Source organism: Rhinopithecus roxellana, chromosome 4, assembly GCF_007565055.1.
Source record: "Rhinopithecus roxellana isolate Shanxi Qingling chromosome 4, ASM756505v1, whole genome shotgun sequence".
NCBI classification, from domain to species: Eukaryota; Metazoa; Chordata; class Mammalia; order Primates; family Cercopithecidae; genus Rhinopithecus; species Rhinopithecus roxellana.
The window spans coordinates 30886328-30908974 of record NC_044552.1 but is presented as its reverse complement, the minus strand read 5'-3'; the positions used below and the strand labels follow the sequence as shown (position 1 = coordinate 30908974).

The 22647-nt window shown below is 43.6% G+C and overlaps 2 protein-coding genes and 1 non-coding gene across 5 annotated transcripts in view; 2 read left to right on the top strand and 1 right to left on the bottom strand.

Moving 5' to 3' along the window:
• TBC1D22B (TBC1 domain family member 22B) overlaps nt 1-3954 on the bottom strand; it is a 75985-nt gene extending 72031 nt beyond the window's left edge. Inside the window, exon 1 of the mRNA XM_010389709.1 lies at nt 3728-3954. Within this exon, the coding sequence (XP_010388011.1) occupies nt 3728-3783 (56 nt within the window). The 5' untranslated portion in view covers nt 3784-3954. The remainder of the gene's footprint in view (nt 1-3727) is intronic.
• Nucleotides 3546-22647, top strand: part of TMEM217 (transmembrane protein 217) — a 47507-nt gene continuing 28405 nt past the window's right edge. For 2 of the 3 annotated variants that reach the window (XM_030929098.1, XM_010389710.2), the window contains exon 1: nt 3546-4134. The gene's annotated coding sequence lies outside the window, so the exon portion shown is untranslated. Of the gene's footprint in view, nt 4140-22647 lie in introns of all 3 variants that reach the window. The other variant, XM_010389711.2, reaches the window with a different exon arrangement.
• LOC115897202 lies at nt 11801-11904 on the top strand. Its single transcript, XR_004057130.1, has one exon. It is a non-coding gene; the product is annotated as a small nucleolar RNA U13 (small nucleolar RNA).

The window sequence follows — 22647 nt, the reverse complement described above, 5'->3', positions numbered from 1 at the left end:
ATTTCAGTTTCAAAAACTAAAGCAAGGAGAGAAACAAAAATGATAGCTACTATCATTGTAACTATCATTCTTGTAATAGCTAATATTATTGTGTACCTCCTAACCAATTATTATGTATTATCTCATTTAATCCTCATAACAGCCCCGTGGGGCATATACTCTGTCCCTATTTTAGAGATGAGGAGACTGATGCACTGAGGGGTTAATTAAATCCCATAAGATCACATAGCTAGAAAGTAGAGCTGGGATTTGAACCTAGGCAGTCAGATTTCAGAGCCTGCATCTTTTTTTTTTTTTTTTTTTGAGACGGACCCTCGCTCTGTTGCCCAGGGCTGGAGCGTAGTGACGCAATCTCAGTTCACTGCAACCTCCGCCTCCCAGGTTCAAGAGATTCTTGGGCATCAGTCTCCTGAGTAGCTGGGACTACAGGCGCACACCACCATGCCCAGCTAACTTGTATTTTCAGTAGAGATGGGAGTTTCACCATGTTGGCCAGGCTGGTCTCGAACTCCTGGCCTCAAGTGATCTACCCTCCTCAGCCTTCCAAAATTCTGGGATTACAGACCACCACACCCGCCAAAGCCTGCATTCTTAACAACAATGGTACAGATTGCCTCTTATCTTCTAGGCATCAACACAATGACCATTTGACGTGCTAGGTACACAGGGCTCATGTGAATAACTCAGAGAACTTAAAAAGATGTTTAGTTCCACCAAGTTATCACATGACCTAGCAATTCCACTCCTATTTATCAGCAGAATAGAAAATATATATCCAAACAAAAACCTGTGCATAAAAGTTCATAAAAGCATTATTCACAATAGCCCAAAAATGAAAACAATTCAAATGTCCATCAACCGATGAATGAACAAAATGTGGTATATGTACACCATAGCACATTATTCAGCTATAAAATAAAATGAAGTACTGATACATACTACAGCGTGGACAAGCCTGAAATCACTGCGCTTAATAAAAGAAGCCACTCACAAAAGGCCTCATATCATATTACTCCATATATATAAAATGTCCAAAAGAGGTAAATCCACAGAAACAGAAAGTAGATTAGTAGTTACCAGGGTCTGGAGTGGGGTGGATGGGGAGTGACTGTAAACAGGTATGTAGTTTCTTTTCGGGATGATGAAAATGTTTTGAAATTAGTGGCGATAGTTGCACAAAACCATCTGTACTATAATGAATATACTAAATAGCACTGAAATGTACACTTTAAAAGAATGAATTTTATGGTATATTAATATCTCAATAAAGCTGATATTTTTAAAAAGAATGTTTCCTTCATTTGTAACTTGTTATTTTATGTAATAAAATTTCTGTTTGTTGTCACTAAGGTTGTTGGATCACGATCAGACAGGAAGAATCTTGTCATCGCTTTGATTTTTCACCTTTCAATTTGCAATGAAGAGTAAAGTAGTTTCATTTCCAAGTTGCCATGCATCTAGTACAGTCATTTGTGTCATTTTCCCACCCAGGAGAAAGCTTTTCTTCCCTAAGACCGAATGAGTACAGATGCAAAAGTTCTATTCTTGAGAAAATGCTCTAATATTTTCTTTAAATCAAAGTACCTTTCTATCTAAAAGAACTTTAGTTTTCTCCCACGACCAGAGGCTCGTGAGCTTTACTGCTAAAAGCACACAGCTGAAAAATATTTCTCTTTACCAAGTAAGGTACTAAAAATTATTATGAATTGTGACAATATTTGAATACCTTAAAACAAACAAGGAAGACAATGAGCTGGGATAAGGATCTGAGTAACATTCTTTTAAATGTTTACTTGCTCTAATAATGATAGTAATATTAATAACTACTGTCTTTTGAGCAACTATAATGTGCTAAATAAACACTGTCCTAGGTTCTTTACAAATAGGGTATTTCACTTAGTCCCCACAGTAACTCTGAGGAAGGTATTTTTATTTCTCATTTCATAGATAAGGAAACTGAGGCCTAGATAGATTATTTGTCTTGGTCATACACACAGGAGAGCCCAAATAGTAACCCAAGTCTTTCTGAACTCAAAAGTTCTCTATTTCTCTATATTCTTCAAAATGAAAAGGGAATCTAGAAACTTGAAGAAACTGAAAAGACTTCTCTTCCTATCTCAGAAAAGTAGTGCTTTAAAAAAGTTGACTGTTCTTATAGTCAAATACAGGAAATACAGGAAAAAAAGATTGTTAATAGCAACCACCAGTCAGAAGGCACAGAAACCCATGCCATGTCCCACATCTCTTGCACTGCTTCCTGATACAACTGTCTTCCTATTGATTCTGATTATAATCTTAGGATGTCAAAATTTAATGATCTCACTATGGAAAACCCCGGAGAATAGCAGTTAGCACAACTAAAGAGCTCACTAAACCAGGAAGGAAAAGGAATCAGTTGCCAGGAAGTGGTGCTTACCTAAAAACACAGAACATCTTTAACAGTAATATCAACACTGCAAGTCCATAGCACTTTAATCTGAAGTTATCTTTTTATTATTTAATGAGCATTACTAAAAGCTGATTTCCACCTATTCTCCACATGTCTACTAGGATCCTTAATAAAACAAACCTCTTGGTGGGGTATGGTGGCTAACGCCCGCAATCCCAACACTTTGGGAGGCCAAGGCAAGAAGATCACTTGAGGCCAGGAGTTAGAGACCAGCCCAAACATAGACCTTGTTTCTATTTCATTGGGGCGGGGGGGGAAGTAAGGCTCTAACTTAGCCACTATTGACCCTTATCTCCCTCTTGCTTAAAAAAAAAAAAAAAAAAAAAGTCACGAGTTCAAAAGATCACCCCAGAAGGAAAAAACCTGAATCCATTAGAAAAGGTAGCACGTGGGACACAACCAAACATGAATTTCATCACCAAGTAGACTGTGGCTGGCAGAAATCTTAAGATTCACGACTGAAATACACACTCTTCCTTATACTTCTCAGGACTTTGCCCAAAATAAACTGAAACAGTAAACCAACAGTAGACTGATGAATGGATAATTTGCCAAAAGTCTCAACATACACCACAAAGAGGGTGGGAGTAGTCTTAGGGGGTCTGCTCTCCAGCTAAACAACTGAAGAATGAAAGAATTTAGTGCATTTGCACAAGAAGTGCATTACAATACAGGGGAGGAAGAAGTCACTTGGGGTTGGACAAATCCTTAGAAAATGCCAAAGGAATAACCTGATTCTGTGGTCGCCTTGTAATAATTTCTAGTGGGAAAGGCCAACTCAAGATAAAGTAAGGTCGGAGTTGAGAACTGTCCTCACTTTTCCTGCCTAACCCTTTCGGCAGGCGACCCCAAACTCCCACCAGAATCCTAAGTGCCGAGCTGGGGGAGCAAGCCATCGTCGAGCGACCAACCACCTGTGCGTGGTGGAGACCCCTGAGAGGGAGTCCTAATTAGAGTGGGAAGCAGCTCTGGCGAGGAACCCCCGAGACCAGGGCCGACACTGACTACTCACCCAACTCCACTCCCCTTTACGCCCAATCTTCGGCCACCTTCCCACTGAGGTCACCCCTCCAGAAACCTCCGCCCCCAGACCCCAGCCGTCCCCAAAGCTTGCTGTTCGCTCCTCTGTCTGACAGCTGCCCTGCCGCCAACAGGCAGCCCCAGCTTCCCCAAACCAGTCTTCCGGCCTCGGTGGCGCCCCAGGGCCGCGGGATTTAGGGATTAGGATCTGGAAGGGTTTGGTCCAATCCCCTCTCCCTCTCAGCGTCCTGGGCTCACCTCCCCGGCAGCTTAGCGCTCCTCTTCCAAAACTGCTTGCTGTTCTCAGCGGCCATTGCTCTGGCAGGGGGAAGGCCTTGTAGGCGGGCCAAGGGGTTGCCTGGCGAGATGCCCCCAGACCCCGCAATCTGAGGGCCAACCCAGGCCGCTTCCCCGCCGCCGTTCACCCGCTCCCAGCTCCTGGGGACGCCATCTTGGATGTGGGCACCCCTACACCCAGCACGGCTGCCATTGGTGGGCTGCGCAAGCCATGGACGGGCCGACCAATTGGGAGCCGGAATCCTGAAGGCCGCTGAAGCCAACCGGTAACGTCAGGGTCTGGGCACACAGGTGGACGGGGAAGGCGGAGCTTGGACGAGCAGAGAGGCGGGGCTCAAAGTTCCTAACCCGCGAGAGGGAAGAAGCAGGTAAAGTAAGGGACCTATGGGAAGGAAGAGAGGGAATTATCTTCTTCGTGAGGAATGAAGTTCCTGAGTCTAATATTTTTTGGCAAGACAGAGCATACTATGTATTTATATATAGGAATCTTTGACCTAAAAGTAAAGGCCCATGTGTTTGTTGTGGCCCATTTTTAACATCTCTCAACTCAATGACACTCTGGTTATTACCCTCCCTTCCTCGTTCCGTTTAGATGTCCATTCGTTTTTCTGAAGGTCAGCAGGGACCCGATAGCGCGGGATTGCTAACTGCTCAACACGTGAGCAACGGTTCATCAGAGTCTCCCTCTCCCTCTGTTTATTGAAAACGATTGAAGGACTTGTGCTGTGGGTGAAAAATTCAAATGATCTAATCCCTATGTCAATCCATAACTCTCACTTTCTGACTATGCTAACGGTGTATAGGAAATGGTTTATCATAGCTGTCCAACTCAGATGACCAAATACGATTTCTTTGAAGGACACAGTAAAGCTCCATCGTGTGAATCACAAAGTTAAGGATGTATCTCCTCCTGGCCCCACCAACATCCTTAATTTCCCTTGTTAATCTGTTATAAATCTTGCACCCTTGAATTTATTTTCAATCTAATTTTCCCAGACAATGAGATTTAATATTAGCATTTTGAATCCTTTGAATGTCTTGTCGGTGTTTTTTGCTGTTTTTGAGTTTCTGTGGTTGTATTCCGTGGTGATTTGGGGAGAAAGGGAAAGCGGGCACCAGTCCAGAGTGGTTTTTGTCCCATCGAAGGACTGTGAGGTGGGTTGCGTGACCCCCACTCCCACCCCCACCCTCCATTTACAGCTACCACATGTACTTCTACATATTGGAGAATACTTAAAGACCCGACCCCTGACGGGTATGTCCTCCAACGACGGTTTCTACATTACTCCCATTTTCAAGCTTCTTTTGTCCCCTAATTTTAGAATTATAGGATTGGATGACGAGGGCTATTTTTACTTCTTCTGAATCTTTCATGCTTTTATACACTTTCATCTTGTTTTCTTTATGGGCATTTAACCCAGGAAAAAAAGAAAGAAAAAGTCCCTCTATTCTTTTAATCATTTTACCTGCCATTCTCTGGCACTTCTTTTCCCTAGGATGCAGTGACCAGCACTGCACACTAAGCCCAAAGAGGGATGTACTGAGGCTTTGTTAAGGTTGATGTTTTGTCTTTATTCTGGACAGCCAGAACTTTTGCTGGCTGTTTGGGCTTTAGAAGAGTTGATGTCTTGAAGGAGTAATCTAAAACAACTTCTAGATTCCTTACCTTGGTGGCAACCAGCAGTTCAGAGTTCATTGTCTTAAAGGTATCCTCTGGATTGTCTTCCCCTATGTGAGCTGCCATACACTCATCCATGTGACAAGATACCTGCCACTTTCCAGCTTACACACATGGTGTTAGAGACGTTCAAGCAAAGTATAATTTGTGTACCTAGAAATATCTCAAAATACTCCTTTTTCTTAATCTTTTATGAAATGTTAAATAACACTGATTCCCAGGGGATGTTGCTAACAGTGCTCAACCCAGAGAAGCCCTATTATTTCTACACTTTGTTTTCTATATCAGTTTCCCCTCCAAGATTTTTTAAAAATTCACAAGAGTTTCCTGGTGATGACTTTTTAAATAGTATTTGGTAGGGAAATTGAGATTGTTGGAACCTTTTTCACCACTACCAGTTGGTCACCCTAATCTTCACTAACCACACACCCACTTACAGCAGCCTGCTATTGGGCTCCCTGCTTCCACTCTTACCCCGTTAGAGTATATTCCCCATACAGCAGCCAGAGAGACCTTTTTTTTTTTTTTTTTTTGAGACCAGGTCTTGCCCTGTCACTCAAGCTGGAGTCCAGTGACATGATCTCAGCACACTACAACCTCCACCTCCCAGGCTCAACCAATCCTCCCACATCAGCCTCCTGAGTAACTGGGACTACAGGCGCATACCACCATGGCCAGCAAATTTTTTGTATTTTTGTAAAGATTGAGGTTTCACCATGTTGCCCAGGCTGGTCTCGTACCCCTGAACTCAAGCAATCCATCAGCTTTGGCCTCCCAGAGTGCTAGTATTACAGGTGGGAGTCATCACACCCAGCCCAGAGACACTCTGTTAAAATGTAGACCATATCATGTCACTCCTCTGCTCAAAACCTTGCAATGGCCCCCACTGTACTTGGCATAAAATCCAAGCTCCTTAAAGACCCTACATGACATGGCTCCACTCACCTCTCCAGCCTCATCTCATTACACTTTCTTTCTTGCTTAATCTGCTCCAACCATGCCCATTGGTCTTATTGCTGTTCCTTGAACACTCTAAACATGTTCCTACTTCAAGGACTTTGCATTAGCCATTTCCTCTGCTTGGACTTCTCTTCCCCTAAATGCCTTGCTTCCTCATTTCATGCAGGTATATACCCAACTGTCTTTACCTTGTAGAGACCCTCTCTAACCACCCATCTTAAATACTGGCTGCACTGCTCTATTTTTCTTTTTCTTTCTTTCTTTAGCTTTTAGACACAAGGTCTCACTCTGTTGCCCAGGAGTGCAGTGGCATGACCACAGCTCGCTGAAGCCTTGACCTCCTGAGCTCAAGCAGTCCTCCTATGTCAGCCTCCCAAGTAGCTGGGACCACAGTGCATGCCACCACACCCAGCCAATGTTTTTATTATTTGTAGAGACAGTCTCCCTATGTTGCCCAGGCTGGTCCCAAACTCCTGGGTTCAAATGATCCTTCCTCTTCAGTCTCCCAAAATGCTAGGATTACAGGCATGGACCACTGTGCCTGGCTCTATTTTTCTTTAAAGCGCTATCACTACAGGCCATATTATGTACTTGTTTGCTGTCCATTTCTATCCGCTAGAATAGAGGCCCCCTTTCTGTGGCCTGTTAGGAACCAGGCCACATAGCAGGAGGTGAGCGGCGGGTGGCATGCAATCATTACCGCCAGAGCTCCGCCTCCTGTCAGATCAGCAACAGCATCAGGTTCTCATAGGAGTGTGAACCCTATTGTGAACTGCTCATACAAGGGATCTAGGCTGCGTATTCCTTATGAGAATCTAATGCCTTGTGATTTGAAGTGGAAACGTTTCATCCTGAAACCCCCCTCCCCCAAAATTTTCGTGGAAAAGTTGTCTTCCATGAAACTGGTCCCAGATGCCAAAAAGATTGGGGACTGCTGCCCTAGAATGTGAACCCCACTAAGACTGGGACTTTGTTTTGTTTCCTGCTGTATCCCCAGCACCTAGAATAGTGTTTGGCACATAGTGAGTGCTTAGTAAATGTTTACTGAGTGAAAGAAGGAAGAATATAAATATTTCTTGTCTTTCAATTCTATGTTGTTCACATATTTTTTTGTTAGGAAAGATGATAGAAAAAGTGTTTCCTAACCCCTAGTAGGATGTGTCCACTTTACCAATGATTCTACATCCTTGCTTACACTCTTGGTTGAAGAACAGTCTTCTCTGAAAAAGATTGCATTCTTCAAACTCTTTTGCAGCTTTAAAGGAATGTGCCTGTACCTGGAATGATGAGGGAGGGAGGCCACCCACCTAGTCAGGAGATCAGTTGGTAGCTCTCATCAAAGAGCTGATAGCTATGACAGCCACCCTTGCCCAGCAAGAGGTGTAAACCATTGGTTTGAGGTTCCCGAGAGGTCCTTAGAGGCCTTCTGATGGAGGTCCTTCTTGGCAGACATTCACTGGTCCACTAGACCAGTGCTTCCTATACTATATTGCACATGTGAATCACTGAGGATTATATTAAAAACCTAGATTCTGATTCAGCAGGTCTGAGGTGAAGCCTACAACTCAGAATTTCTAACAAGCTCCCAGGTGACACTGATGCTGCTGATCCATGGACCTCACTTTGTAGATCTTCTGTTACTAATATGGTATTGCCTGTGATTGTTGAATTTATCTCAAGAGTTTATTCTGAAACTATAAGTAGAGGCTTCTCAATATTGTTTACCTGCAACTTTTTACTTTTCCCCCTTCAACTTCATCTTCATTCAAAAGAGGGTTAAACAACTTAAAATGGGGCAGACGATAGTTAAGGGATGAGATATGCCTGGGTTGACTGTGGACTCAAAAGAGGTAGGCGTATCCCAACCCTTAGAGAAAGTTTTATGAAAGAGATAATCCTTGAGTAGGGACAGAAAAGGAAGGAGAAAGGCCTGAAGAAAGTGACTATAGGAGGAAAGTCACTTCAGGACAGGAGCTCCAATGGGAAGATAAAAATAGAGAAAAAAGCCTTTGGACTTACAGAGAGATCACTGGCAGACTTTAACCTTAGCAAAGGAGTGGAGTGGAAGGAAGAAAGTAGACACTGTGATGAGGGGAAGGGTTAAGAAATGAGAGCAAGGCCGGGCGCGGTGGCTCAAGCCTGTAATCCCAGCACTTTGGGAGGCCGAGACGGGCGGATCACGAGGTCAGGAGATCGAGACCATCCTGGCGAACACTGTGAAACCCCCGTCTCTAGTAAAAAAATACAAAAAACTAGCCGGGCGAGGTGGCGGGCGCCTGTGGTCCCAGCTACTCGGGAGGCTGAAGCAGGAGAATGGCGTAAACCCGGGAGGCGGAGCTTGCAGTGAGCTGAGCTCCGGCCACTGCACTCCAGCCTGGGCGACAGAGCGAGACTCCGTCTCAAAAAAAAAAAAAAAAAAAAAAAAGAAATGAGAGCAAGAAGCAGCCCTCACAATGCACTGTGCAATATTGGGCCACCTAAGAGATAGTGAGGTCAAGCTGGGATTTAACAGCAAGAGAGCTTTACAGTATCTTAACGACCACTGTGCCAATGCAGAGATCAGTTACATTAAGAGAAGGCAAGGGGATAAGCAAAAAGACTGAAAAAGCAAGAGGTTATAGGAATAAAGAGAGGAAGAGAGAGTTTTCAGAATTTAGGGGTGAAGGGAAAACTAGGTATTTCATTCCTAAGAATTTATTCTAAGAAAAGAAGTTGGCCGAGCGCGATGGCTCACGCCTGTAATCCCAGCACTTTGGAAGGCCCAGACAGGCGAATCACGAGGTCAGGAAATCAAGACCATCCTGGCTAACACAGTGAAACCCCTTCTCTACTAAAAATACAAAAAAATTAGCCGGACGTAGTGGCGGGCGCCTGTAGTCCTAGCTACTCGGGAGGCTGAGGCAGGAGAATGGCGTAAACCCGGGAGGCGGAGCTTGCAGTGAGCCGAGATTGCGCCACTGCACTCTAGCCTGGGCGACAGAGAGAGACTCCCTCTCAAAAAAAAAAAAAAAAAAGAAAAAAAAGAAAAGAAAAGAAGTTGCCATACCTGGCAAGAAGAAAGGGGAAAATCTCTGTGTACAAAGATATTCTTTGCCTTGCAGCCAGTAATAAACAGGGAAAAATGAAAAGAATATGAAGATTTAAACATGAAAAGGCAGTTACGTAAATTATGGTGTGCAGTTTATAAACTTGAACCATTGAAGAGGACAAATTTGAATGCTACATAGCACATCAAAAAGGTGTATGAAATGATGTACAGCAGGGAAAAGGTAGAATATAAAGTATCTTTGCATGTTTTCAGTAAGAATATATGCGTTTTGGCCGGGCGCGGTGGCTCAAGCCTGTAATCCCAGCACTTTGGGAGGCCGAGGCGGGCGGATCACGAGGTCAGGAGATCGAGACCATCCTGGCTAACACGGTGAAACCCCGTCTCTACTAAAAAAATACAAAAAACTAGCCGGGCGCGGTGGCGGGCGCCTGTAGTCCCAGCTACTCGGGAGGCTGAGGCAGGAGAATGGCGTAGAGGCTGAGGCAGGAGAATGGCGTAAACCCGGGAGGCGGAGCTTGCAGTGAGCTGAGATCTGGCCACTGCACTCCAGCCTGGGTGACAGAGCGAGACTCCTTCTCAAAAAAAAAAAAAAAAAAAAAAAGAATATATGGGTTTTGTCAAAGGTTGGAAGAAAACGTGGAAAAAATAAGCAAATTTTGGTAGAGGGTAGAATTATACATCTTGGTACTTCTGGAACTCTTCTTTAATGTTACCATTTTATTTATTTATTTATTTATTTATTTATTTATTTATTTATTTATTTATTTTGAGATGAGATGTTTTTGAGATAGAGCTCTGTTGCCCAGGCTGGAGTGCAGTGGTGCGATCTTGGCTCACTGCAAGCTCTGCCTCCAGGGTTCGCGCCATTCTCCTGCCTCATCCTCCCTATAGCTGGGACTACAGGCGCCCGCCACCGCGCCTGGCTAATTTTTTTTTTGTATTTTTGGTAGAGAAGGGGTTTCACCGTGTTAGCCAGGATGGTCTCGGTCTCCTGACCTAGTGATCCGCCCGCCTTGGCCTCTTAAAGTGCTGGGATTACAGGCGTGAGCCACCGCGGCCGGCCACCATATTTTTAATATTATAAAATATACATCGCCTGGGTACAGTGGCTCACACCTACAATCCCAGCACTTTGGGAGGCTGAGGCAGGTGGATCACTTGAGCTCAGGAGTTCGAGACCAGCCTGGGCAACATGACAAAACCCCGTCTCTATCAAAAATACAAAAAATTAGAGGAGTGTGGTGGCACACACTTGTGGTCCCAGCTACTCAGAGGCTGAGGGGGAGGATCACTTGAGCCCAGGAGGCGGGGGTTGCAGTGAGCCGAGATCGTGCCACTGCACTTCAGCCTGGGTGGCAGAATGAGACCTTATAAAAAAAAAATGTATATATATACACACACACACACACATACACACACACACCCATGCCCCTCACAACATATACATGTTGACATATATGTGTGTATGCATCTATATGTGCATACAGGTATATGTTATGTATGTATACATATATGTATATATGTCAACCAGGGGTTGACAAACTTCTTATATCAAGGGCTGAATTGTAGATATTTTTAGACTTTGCCAGCTATATGATCTCTGTTGCAGCTATTCATATCTGCCATTGTCGTGTGAAAGCAACCATAGACAATAAATAAGTTCTCGGGGCTGTGTTCTAATAAAACCTATTTTATCCACATTGAAATTTGCACTTTATGTTACATGTCATGAAATATTCTTCTTCTTTCAAGTTTTTCAACAATTAAAAAATTTTTATCTCCTAGATCATATAAAAATAGCTTACCAGATTTGGCCCATCATTGGTGATTTGCCATCTCCTGCAATAAATAATAAAGAACAAATAAGAAAAAGATTAATAAACAAAAAATCTCAAAATATAATTAAAGCTCCATTTTGTTCCTCTCTGATCTCTTCCCCTCCCTCTCTCCAGTGGAAACCACGATCCTGAGTTACAAGTTCAGCATTCCCATGCGTGTTTTAGAGTTTTATTACATATGTGTGTATCCATAAACAACATGTTTTTCATGTTTTGAAACTTTATAAATAACATCATACTGTACATATGCTTCAGCAACTGGCTTTTTCACTCAACATTCTGTTAATACATTGAGCTCTAGTTTACTCATCTTAACTGCAATATATCATTCCATTATGTGAATATTCCTCAATTCTCATTTCCAGTTATGTTTATTTTGAGCATTGCTCATTCAACATTCTTTTACACATTATCTCATGGAAATTTTTCTCTAGTGCAGTTTTTTTCAAATTATGGTTTCTCAACTGTCTTAGTCCATTCAGGCTGCTATAACAAAATATCATAGATCAGTCTTTTTGCAGTTCATAAGCAAGATGAGTGGGTGTTCATGCCCATGTGTGAGATGTGCCTCCCTCAAACCTTGTTAAGATGTCAGCACGTTAGCTGTCTGACATGAAGAAATAAAAAACAAAATATCATAGATTGGGTAGCTTGTAAACAGCAGAAATTTATTTATCACCGTTCTGGAGGCTAGGAAATACAAGAAGATGCCAGCAGATTTGGTGTCTGGTGAGGGCCCATTTCCTGGTTCATAGGTAACACCTGCTGGCTGTGTCCCCACATGGTGGAAAGGGTCAGGCAGCTCTTTGGAGCCCCTCTTAAAAGGGCAGTAATCTACCTTCATCACCTCCCAAATACCCCACCACCTAATGCCATCATATTGGTGATTAGTTTCAGCATATGCGTCTAAATCCAATTTTGAGGGGACACAAACATTCCACAGCATCAACTACTAGTGAGTTAAAGTGAACTTAAAGGTTAGGACCTTTAATGAAATAGAATAGACAGAAATAGAAAAGATCAGAATGTGTTGCATGTAATATGGGCATTGTTTTGCAAAATTTTTTCCCAGCTTTTTTACACTTACACATATATATACATGTGTCTGTGTGTGTGCGCACGCCTGAGAGCGAAAGATACTTGGTTGTGATGTAAAATGTACTTCTCAATGAGAGGTTGTGATCAGCATGTTTGAAAAGCAGTGCTTTAAGGTACAGTACTAGGAATATCTAGGAAAGGCATTGCTGGATCACAGAACATGTACAACTTCCACTTTACTCGATGGTGCCAAATGTTCTCCAAAATGGCTTTTCCAGCTTATCCTCACAGCAGTAAGTGTGAGTTTCCATTGCTCCACGTCCTCACCTGTGGTAGAATTTTTTCATGGGATGTTAAATATATCATACACACAAAAGAATTTATAAAACTGATGTGCACAGTTTGATTAATAACATTTGCATTCGTGTACCCACTCCCCATGCTATACAACAGGATATCACCAATACCTTAGAAGCCTCTTAGGGGTCCCTTCCTATGGGCATTCCCCTTTTCTCTCTCTTTCAGATGTAACCACTCTGCAGAATTTTGTGTTAATAATTCCCTTGTTTTCATGTTTTCTACCTATATTTGTAACCTTAAGTAACATACTATTAATATTGTATGTATCTATTCTTCTGTTGCCTGCTTCTTTTAGACAATAGTATGATCTTGATATTTACCTATGTTGATGAGTACAGGTATAGTTCACTCATTTTCACTGTTGTAATAGACCATTTTATAACATCATTTTATCTATGCTGCTACTGATGGACATTTGGTTGTTTCACATTCTGTGCCACTATGAACTCTGCTGCTACAAACTTTCTTATATGTGTCTTCTGGAGAAGTGAACAACTAGAAAGATTTCTCTAGGATGTTGACATGGAAGTGGAATTGGTGGTCTGGAGTGTATGCATAAGTTCACCTTTGCAAAATACAACCCAACTGTTTTTCAAAGTGGTCATACTACTTTACACTTCCAACCACATGGGATGAGAGTTCCATTTTTATTTCCTATAACATGGTTTCAACAGTAAATAAAATTTGGAGGGAAAAGGTGGTTTAAAGTCAGATCCTGAGGGAAGGACAAAATGTGGTTGAACAGGAAGCAGAAAAGTGGAAATCTTAGTCTCTGTACAGTCACATGGAAATCTTCCTTCCACTAGGTGTGGTGGCTCACACCTGTAATCCCAACACTTTGAGAGGCTGAGGCAGGTGGATCACTTGAGGTCAGGAGTTCGAGACCTTCTTGGCCAACATGGTGAAACCCCGTCTCCACTAAAATACAAAAAAATTAGCTGGGCATGGTGGCAAATATCTGTAGTCCCAGCTACTTGGGAGGCTGAGGCAGGAGAATTGCTTGAACCTGGGAAGTGGAGGTTGTAGTGGGCCAAGATTGCACCACTGCACTCCAACCTAGGCAACAGAGTGAGACTCTGTCTCCAAAAAAGAAAAAAAAGAAAAAAAAAAAAAACAGAAGAAGAAGAAGAGGAAGAAGAGGAAGAAGAAGAAGAAGAAGAAGAAGAAGAAGAAGAAGAAGAAGAAGAAGAAGAAGAAGAAGGAGAAGAAGGAGAAGAAGGAGAAGGAGAAGAAGGAGAAGAAGAGGAAGAAGAAAAGATTCCTTTCTTCCTTTCTATTATCATAAATTTCTACATGGCACAAAATCAAAATCTAAAAATGGATATGTTTAATTGTGGCCACAAAAAAGGTATGTCTACATTAAAATCCCTGGAACCTGTGGATGTTATGTTATTCAGAAAAAGGGTCTTTAACAGATATTAAGTTAAAGATTTTGAGATGAGATCATCTTGGACTGCTTGGCTGGGTCTCAAATCCAATGACAAGTGTTCTTTTATGAGAGAAGATACAGACAGAAGACAAGGAGGCAGTGTGACCATAGAAGCAGATTGAAATGATGCAGCCACAAGCCAAGGAATACATGGAGGCACCAGAACCCAGAAGGGGCAGGAAAGGATTCTCTGCTAGAGCCTTTGAAGCATGAGTTTACTTGATTTAGGACTTCCAGCCTCCAGAACCTTGAGATAATAGATTTCTATTGTTTTATGCCACTGTGTTTGTTGTATTTGTTGCAGAGAAGTCCTAGGAAGCTCACGCAGGATAAAGAAAAACTTGATCTCCCTCACAACTTTTTGCCCATTGCCACCTATTTCTGCTCCCCAGAGGCAACCACTGTTACCAGTTCCTTGTACACCATCCTTATAGAGATATTCTTAAAGAGACCCCTAGTAATTGGCAGGAACATTGAAAATCATTTTACAGATGAGAAGACTGAAGCCCAAAGAGAGGAAGAGGCTTGCCCGAGGACCCTCAGGCTAGCCAGCGGCAGATGAATAGCAACCCAGGTTTCCTATTTCTTATGCTCCTTTAATGTAAGAGAAGTATCTAGAAGCAGATTTTGATATTAGGCCAGGGAGAAAGATGAGCAAGGTATTGGGTGAGTGAAGGGAGGGGAATGCCGTGAAGGTGAGAATGGGGGAAAAATTATGATTTTACCTTAGGTTGACCTCAATTCAATGCAGCACTGCACCAAATCATTGCCACACACTATAGATAGAAATTAGTTCTTCTAACTAACTTTTATTCAGCATCTACTATATTCCTGGCACTAAACTATATTAAGAACTATAAACATATAGCCCCTGTCCTCAACAAGTATATAATCTAGTAGAGGAGTCTGGTTAGTAAGTAAAGCAGCATGACAAGTGATAAAAATGGAGGTGTATACTATAATATGTCCTAAGAAAACACAGAGTGGAGCATGATCCTCTCTGATTGGGAAGCTGAGGAAGGCCTTGAAAGATGAGTGTGATTTTACTAGGTAGAGAGGGAGGGAAAGCGTCCTAGGCAGAAGGATGAAATATACATGGAACTATGGATGTCTACAAGGAGAAATTACGTATGAGAAACTGTAGGAGATGCTGTCAGTACCTCACCCACATCCCTCATCCTCTTCATGTGCTAAGTGCATCTCTTTGCCTGAAGGCTCTTTCCCCAGCTCCCAAGAACTATAGAAAACCATGCTGTTCACACTCGTGACATACTGGAAATGTCTAAGAGTTAACTCCTGGGAGCAGCCCTCAACTAGTGACTGACTCTCAGGAGTTGGTAGATAAACACCCAAGTTCCTTCAACACTTAGCGGGGATAATTCTGAGGTGTGTGTTTCTCAGAGTTTCTTTACAGGATTAAGCTCCTGTTGTCCATTGTGGTAGTTGGCTTAATAGTTTGCTCTTGCCAGGTTCACACCTGTAATCCCAGCACTTTGGGAGGCCGAGGTGGGTGGATCATGAGGTCAGGAGATCGAGACCATCTGGCCAACATGGTGAAACCCCATCTCTACTAAAAATACAAAAATTAGCTGGTTGTGGTGGCATGTGCCTGTAGTCCCAGCTACTTGGGAGACTGAGGCAGTAGAATTGCTTGAACCCGAGAGGCAGAGGTTGCAGTGAGCCAAGATTGCACCACTGCACTCCAGCCTGGCAACAGAGCGAGACTCCATCTCAAAAAGAAAAAAAAAAAATCAAACAAATTTCGCCCTTTATTGACTGCCTTCCTTCCCCTATATCACTTCTACCTCTTTCCCCACTCATGTTTCTGTCACCTCCAAATAAACTACTTTCACTCAAATCCTTGTCTCAGGGTCAGCTTCTTGGAGAATCCAAACTAAAATTAACCATAAGTAGTTCTACATGGTAAGACCAAAGAGTACAAGGAATGGTGTGCAGGGACAAAAGACACTGCAGCACGGGCCTATCATAGTAGACTTCTAAGGCCATATAAGTCTTATGTTACCTTTTCCTCTAGGCAATGGGACATTCATTGCCAGTTTAAGCAGGGACATGACATGAACAGATCTGCACTGTAGAAGGACCATTCTAGTCACATAGCTAACTATTAAATGGCTTCTGCTACACTTAGAATGAAATCCAAACTCCTAACCATGCCTGAGAGGTACTGCATGACCCGGCACCTGGCTGTCTCCCCATCTTCTGAGAATTTTTTTTTTTTTTTTTTTTTGAGACAGAGTCTTGCTCTGTTGCCCAGGCTAGAGCGCAGTGGCACAATCATGGCTCACTGCAGCCTCGACCTCCCATGCTCAAGCGATCCTTCCATCTGAACCTCCTGAATAGCTGGGATCACAGCATGTGCCACCACATTGGCTAATTTTAAAAATTATTTTGTGGAGATAGGGTCTCACTATGTTGCCCAGGCTAGTCTCAAACTCCTGAGCTCAAGTGATCCTCCCACCTCAGCCTCCCAAAGCGCCGGGGTTACAGACGTGAACCACCACGCCCAGCCTGAGAAATGTCTATTCCATTTGGCAATTGTGGGTTGGCCCTAATGGCACAGCAGCATCAGAAGCTAGATGAAGAGTAGAAGTAGACTAGATTATTGTTCTCAGTTTCACTCCCTCTTGCAGTGCATGAGAGTAGATGGAGTATACTTCCCTGCAAGACTTCTGGCCAACGGAATGTGAGCAAAAGTAACAGTTTGCCTCAAGAAGTATTACGTGTTTCCACTCCCATGCCTGCAGTATGAGAAGAGCATGCCCTGGGGAGCTACTGGCCCAACGAAGATAACAGACATGTGGGAGCTGTCAAAAATCCAGACTGAAGCCTGGAACCCACTCCAGGCAACCTTCAGCCTGAAGCTTGAATAAGAAAAAGAGATGCTTGTGGTTTTAAGCCACTGAATTTTGCATCATTATTGTGGCAAGAGCTAATTACTACAGAAGAGAATGAGAGGAGAAGTAGAAGAGAAAAGTGAGCTAAGAATACGCTTTCAAGAAGCTTAGCTGTCAAGCAAATGAGAGCCTGTTGGCCGGGCGCAGTGGCTCATGCCTGTAATCCCAGCACTTTAGGAGGCCGTGGCAGGTGGATCACCTGAGGTCAGGAGTTCGAGACCAGCCTGACCAACATGGAGAAACCCCTTCTCTACTTAAAAAAATAACAAAATTAGCTGGGCTTGGTGGTGCATGCCTGTGATTACAGCTACTCGGGAGGCTGAGGCAGGAGAATTGCTTGAACCCGGGAGGCGGAGGTTGCGGTGAGCCGAGATCGCGCCATTGCACTCCAGCCTGGGCAACGAGAGCAAAACTCCGTCTCAAAAAAAAAAAGAAAAAAAAGAAAAAGAAAAAAAGAAAAGAAAATGAGAGGCTAGTCGATCTCCTCCTCCTCCTCCTTATGCTCCTCCTCTTTCTTATTGTCATTGTTGTTCTGTTTTGGTGTTTTTGCTGCCCATGATATAAATCCCTTTCCCACATATGGAGAATTTCCCACTCTATGAAACTCTGTGGGAAACAGAGCCCACCTCCTAGTATTATAGCTTAAAACGCCAGCTACTTATTTTCCCAACCTTCCTGTGCTCTAAGTCATGGCACATGTTGTAGGCTCTGCTAATAAAATGCACCTACTCTAGACTTTGAATCAGGAGGAGTTTGTGATGCAAAGAAGCAGAAGTAGCACAGAATCCATTCCACTGATGGGCAATGCCAGCATGGCAGCAACCCCCAGTTTGGGAGAATAGCTGGGGCAGCAGCAACATTCAGGATCTGGTGCTGGGCTTCTCAGTGTAACTATGGAGTCAAATGCTCATTAGCAGCAGTGGCAGTGTCTTCAGTGACCCAGCTCTGTGGTGTGATGTTGGGGCTATCTACCATCCTGTAAGGAAAAACCTTTGAACATAGTGTGGTAGATTTGTTACATTAACGATCTTAATTCTTCACTGGAGGATCTCATCTTGTTGGACTTCCTCATTCTAACTGGGCTCACCCTTTTGACTTACTTTGGTCAATGGGATGTTAGTAAACACTACCCAAGCCAAGGCTTGCAAAGCACTTGTGTGATTGGCTTGTCTCACTGTTGCTCTCTGCCATTGCCATGAGAACATGTCTAGGCTTGCCTGCTGGATGATGAAAAACATGTGGAACTAGGCCAAGTCTCCCTAAGTTATCCCAGCTGAGGCCATCCTAGTTCAGCCAACAGCCAGTTGAGCCTCGGACATATGAATCAGCTGAGCCAAAATCAACAGAATTGCCTGGCCAACCAACAGTTGACCCCAGACACTTGAGTGAGTCCAGCTGAGATCAGCTCAGGTCAGCCCAGCCCAGCCCCAGATAAACTGAACCTCACAAACTTGTGTACTAAATACATGTCCATTGTTACATGCCACTGTGGTTTTATGGTTGTTTATGTGATGTTATTTTGACAATATACAGCCAATATACATATGATTCTCCAGATTTCTCCACAAGTCTATGAGCTATGGTTTTTCTGCTTAAATCAGCCAAGAGATGGCACTTGTTGCTTGCTCTGACTTACACAGAGAAAGACTGAAAGTAAATTAGAGAGAAACATGGGGTCAAGGGAAAAGTTGAAGTAGGCGAGACTTCAGCATGTTTATGGGCCAAAGATTGGAGGCAGTTGTATTTGTTAGGCTATAAGTGTAGCTGGAAAATAATAGTGCTTTAGACACGATAGAAGTTTACAGTTTTTCTCCCTCATGTGAAAGAAGTTTACAGTTTTTCTCCCATAGGGGTTTCAGCCTCTGGTGAAACCACCTTTGCAAAATTGTGACAGAGAAATCTGACACAGTTGACTCCTTCTTACTTCTAACCTCCAAGTTCTCCTTGTTCATTCCTATGCATAAGCCAGACTTTGGAAAGAATTTAGTTTACAGTTTAACCTTAAAGCAAGGATGAAAATAGCCCTTTCCAAAATTAAACCACCTTTGTAAAACTAATAAAAGGCCACAAGTTTAGGATTATGAGAGGGCCTGAGTTTACTAAAATGTAGGTGGGGTTAAATGATAACCAGCCATTGTTCCAGAGGTCACAAAATTTGTAACTTCCACAGTACCCCTGTAGATAACATCACTACTGTAGAACCTAAGATTGGCCTTTTGAGATGCCTTTTCAGACTTGCATTTCTGAGGACTGGCTGACTCCATCTGGGCGCCTGACTCCTGACTGAACCGGTCCTGTGCACCCCCCACCCAGAGGCAGACTCAGCACACAAGGACGGTTTTCCGCATCCCTATGATGGCATCCCACACCAGTCAGCACCACCCATTCCCTAGTCCTCTGCCCACCAAACTATCCTTAAAAAACCCTAGCCAGGCGTGGTGGTGCATGCCTGTAGTCCCAGCTACTCGGGAGGCTGAGGCAGGAGAATCGCTTGAAACCAGGAGACGGAGGTTGCGGTGAGCCAAGATCACGCCATTGCACTCCAGCCTGGGCAACAAGAGCAAAACTCTGTCTCAAAAAAAAAAAAAAAAAACTAACCCTACCCTCTGAGCCTTTGGGGAGATTGATTTGAGTAATAACTCCATATCCCGTGTGATATGGCCAGCCTCATGTCAATTAAACTCTTTCTTTACTGCAATGCCATGATCTCAGTGAATTGGTTTTGTCTGTGTAGCAGGCAGGATAAACTCCGTCTCATTAAAAAAAAAAAAAAAAAAAAAGAAAAAGAAAAGAAAAGAAAAGAAAAGAAATTACCACTGGGCAATTACACTGGGATGAAGGACAGGGAGAACATGACCTTTCTCTTCAATACCTGGTGGTTTCCTCCATTTTTTCCCCCTTTCAACCCATTCTCAGAACTTGGTCACATGACTACACTCAGCTGCACAGAAGGCTGGAAAATGTAAACCTTATTCTGGACAACCGAATTTATAACTAAACCCCCTGTTTCAGAGTGGAAGAAGGGGTAAACAGAGAGTAGTAGCCCTTGCCAAATTAAAGAAGATGGAATAATTAATGGAACAACAGCTCTATGGTAGACTTTATTAGTTATTTCCTTCCATATTCTTTGTTAAGGGGGCTCTTTTTTTTGTAGGAGGCAGGGCGACTGTGTTCACAATGTGGGTATAAATCATAATTTGCCTAAACGAGTTATGACAATCCCATTCAGCTTTGCCAGGAACTTGCCTTCCCAGACTCTCCTGCAGCTACATGTGCCATGTGACCCAGTTCTGACCAATGAGCCATAAAAAGAAGACTGCTAGGGGTTTTCTGGAAAATGTTTTACTTCCTATGGAAGAGACAAACATGGAGGAGAGCTTACTGGCACACTCCTGCCTAGGATACTGGTGTGAGTCACTGGGGCAGTCAGCTTATGACCACAAAAGTAAGGCCAAAAGAATTACAGATGCCAACCTAGAGCCCTGATACCTTTTTGAGGATTTGAATATCTTGAGAGATGAGCAGGTGGAGAAGGAGAGAAAGAATATTTGAGGAAGTAGGAGTATTCGATGCATGAGAAGGAATGCTTAGCAATACCCCTGGAAAGTTGGGTCCCAGTCAGATCTTGAGGGCTTTGTATGAAGTAGTGTGATTTATTGTCAGAATTACCTCTTTCCAAGCTGGGACTGGTTTCCCTGTTTGTCAGCTGATTCACCACCAAAGCATGACAGGCTTTTCTCTTTGTAGTTTTAAGAGGACTGTCCATCTGTCCCCGTTCAGAGAGTTGAAGAACTTTTGTTTTGGAAAATCTAGGCTCTTGAAAGCAAAGATCTAGATGATATGGATGAGTAGGGAGTGCTGATTTGAAAAGTTGAGGGTGAGTAGAATGGTTCCCAACTTCCTACAGCAAGTGGAATTTCCTTCCCATGGAGGGTATAGAGAGGTACAGGTTCTGCCCACCGTGGGGGCCTGTGTTTGACTCCCTCCCAGACCCCATAGTGGCAGAATGTCTGATGGGTTAGCTGAGTGAACACTTGCCTGGGGACCGAGCTCTAAGCCATTGTCTCCAGGGCTATGAGCAGTGGGACCACTGAAATGTGGACATCAAGCCCTTCACAGTGACCGCACTCTTGAAGTCTAGAACTCTTCCCTCAGATTCCAAGATTGGGTGAACTCAGGGGGTTCTGTGTGACTCCATCAAAGGGCAGGGAAAGAGCAGGCAAAAAAAAAAAAAAAGAAAGAAAAATTGAGATCGAATTTTTCCCTAACTCCTTGAGGAAGCAGGCCAAAACAGACTTCATATTTTTTTTTTTTTTTTTTTTTTGAGGCGGAGTCTCGCTCTCGCCCGGGCTGGAGTGCAGTGGCCGGATCTGGCGCCTCCCGGGTTTGCGCCATTCTCCCGCCTCAGCCTCTCCAGTAGCTGGGACTACAGGCTCCCGCCACCTCGCCCGCCCTCGCCCGGCTAGTTTTTGTGTTTTTAGTAGAGACGGGGTTTCACTGTGTTAGCCAGGATGGTCTCGATCTACTGACCTCGTGATCCGCCCGTCTCGGCCTCCCAAAGTGCTGGGATTACAGGCTTGAGCCACCGCGCCCGGCCGACTTCATATTACTTTTTGAAAATAAAGACAATGTGGTAAAGCCATCTTTTGTATTAGTGTTCAGTTACAGTGCAAATTTACACTGTTACATACAAAGTCAAGGGAAATCAGTGAGAAGAGGTCATAAATTATCTTAATGACTTTTTTAAAAAGTTGATGAAGTTTTAAATAAGAAAATAGGCCGGGCGCGGTGGCTCCAGCCTGTAATCCCAGCACTTTGGGAGGCCGAGACGGGCGGATCACGAGGTCAGGAGATCGAGACCATCCTGGCTAACACGGTGAAACCCCGTCTCTACTAAAAATACAAAAAATTAGCCGGGCGCAGTGACGGGTGCCTGTAGTCCCAGCTACTCAGGAGGCTGAGGCAGGAGAATGGCGTGAACCTGGGAGGCGGAGCTTGCAGTGAACCGAGATTGTGCCACTGTACTCCAGCCTGGGGCACAGAGTGAGACTTCGTCTCAAAAAAAAAAAAAAAAAGAAAATATGGACTGTATGCCTGTAAGAATTCCAGCTTATATATACACAAAGTGTCTGTTTGTTTTTTAAAAAATATAATTTAATTGGCCTGGATATTGCCAGACTAGAAAAAAATTCAATCTCTCTTATCACTGGGGATCCCTCTTGCTCCCAGGGATGCCCCAGAATCCAGATGTAGAACCTGGAACAGAAAACCTGTAGCATCATTGGGGGTGCTGACAGCTGCCTCATGCCAGCCCAAGAATGGGGACCTTGGAGCCCGCCAGCACCTGCTTCTAGCCCCACATGAGTTGTAGGAATCCTTACTGAGGTTGGAGGATGGAAGTTGGAATCCCTAGTACTCAGGGTTCGTTCCCCTCTCCAGGTAAAATGCTGAGGTGTCCCTTTTGAGGTCCTGCTCCCTCCTTGGAGCTCTGAAGCTAAGAAGTGAAGGGTCTCCATATTCCCTACCACGTAGACAGCCACCTTTTTTTTCTTTGGCAAAGAGTAATACCTTTAGCCTGGGCAACATAGTGAGACCCCGTTTCTGAAAAACAAAA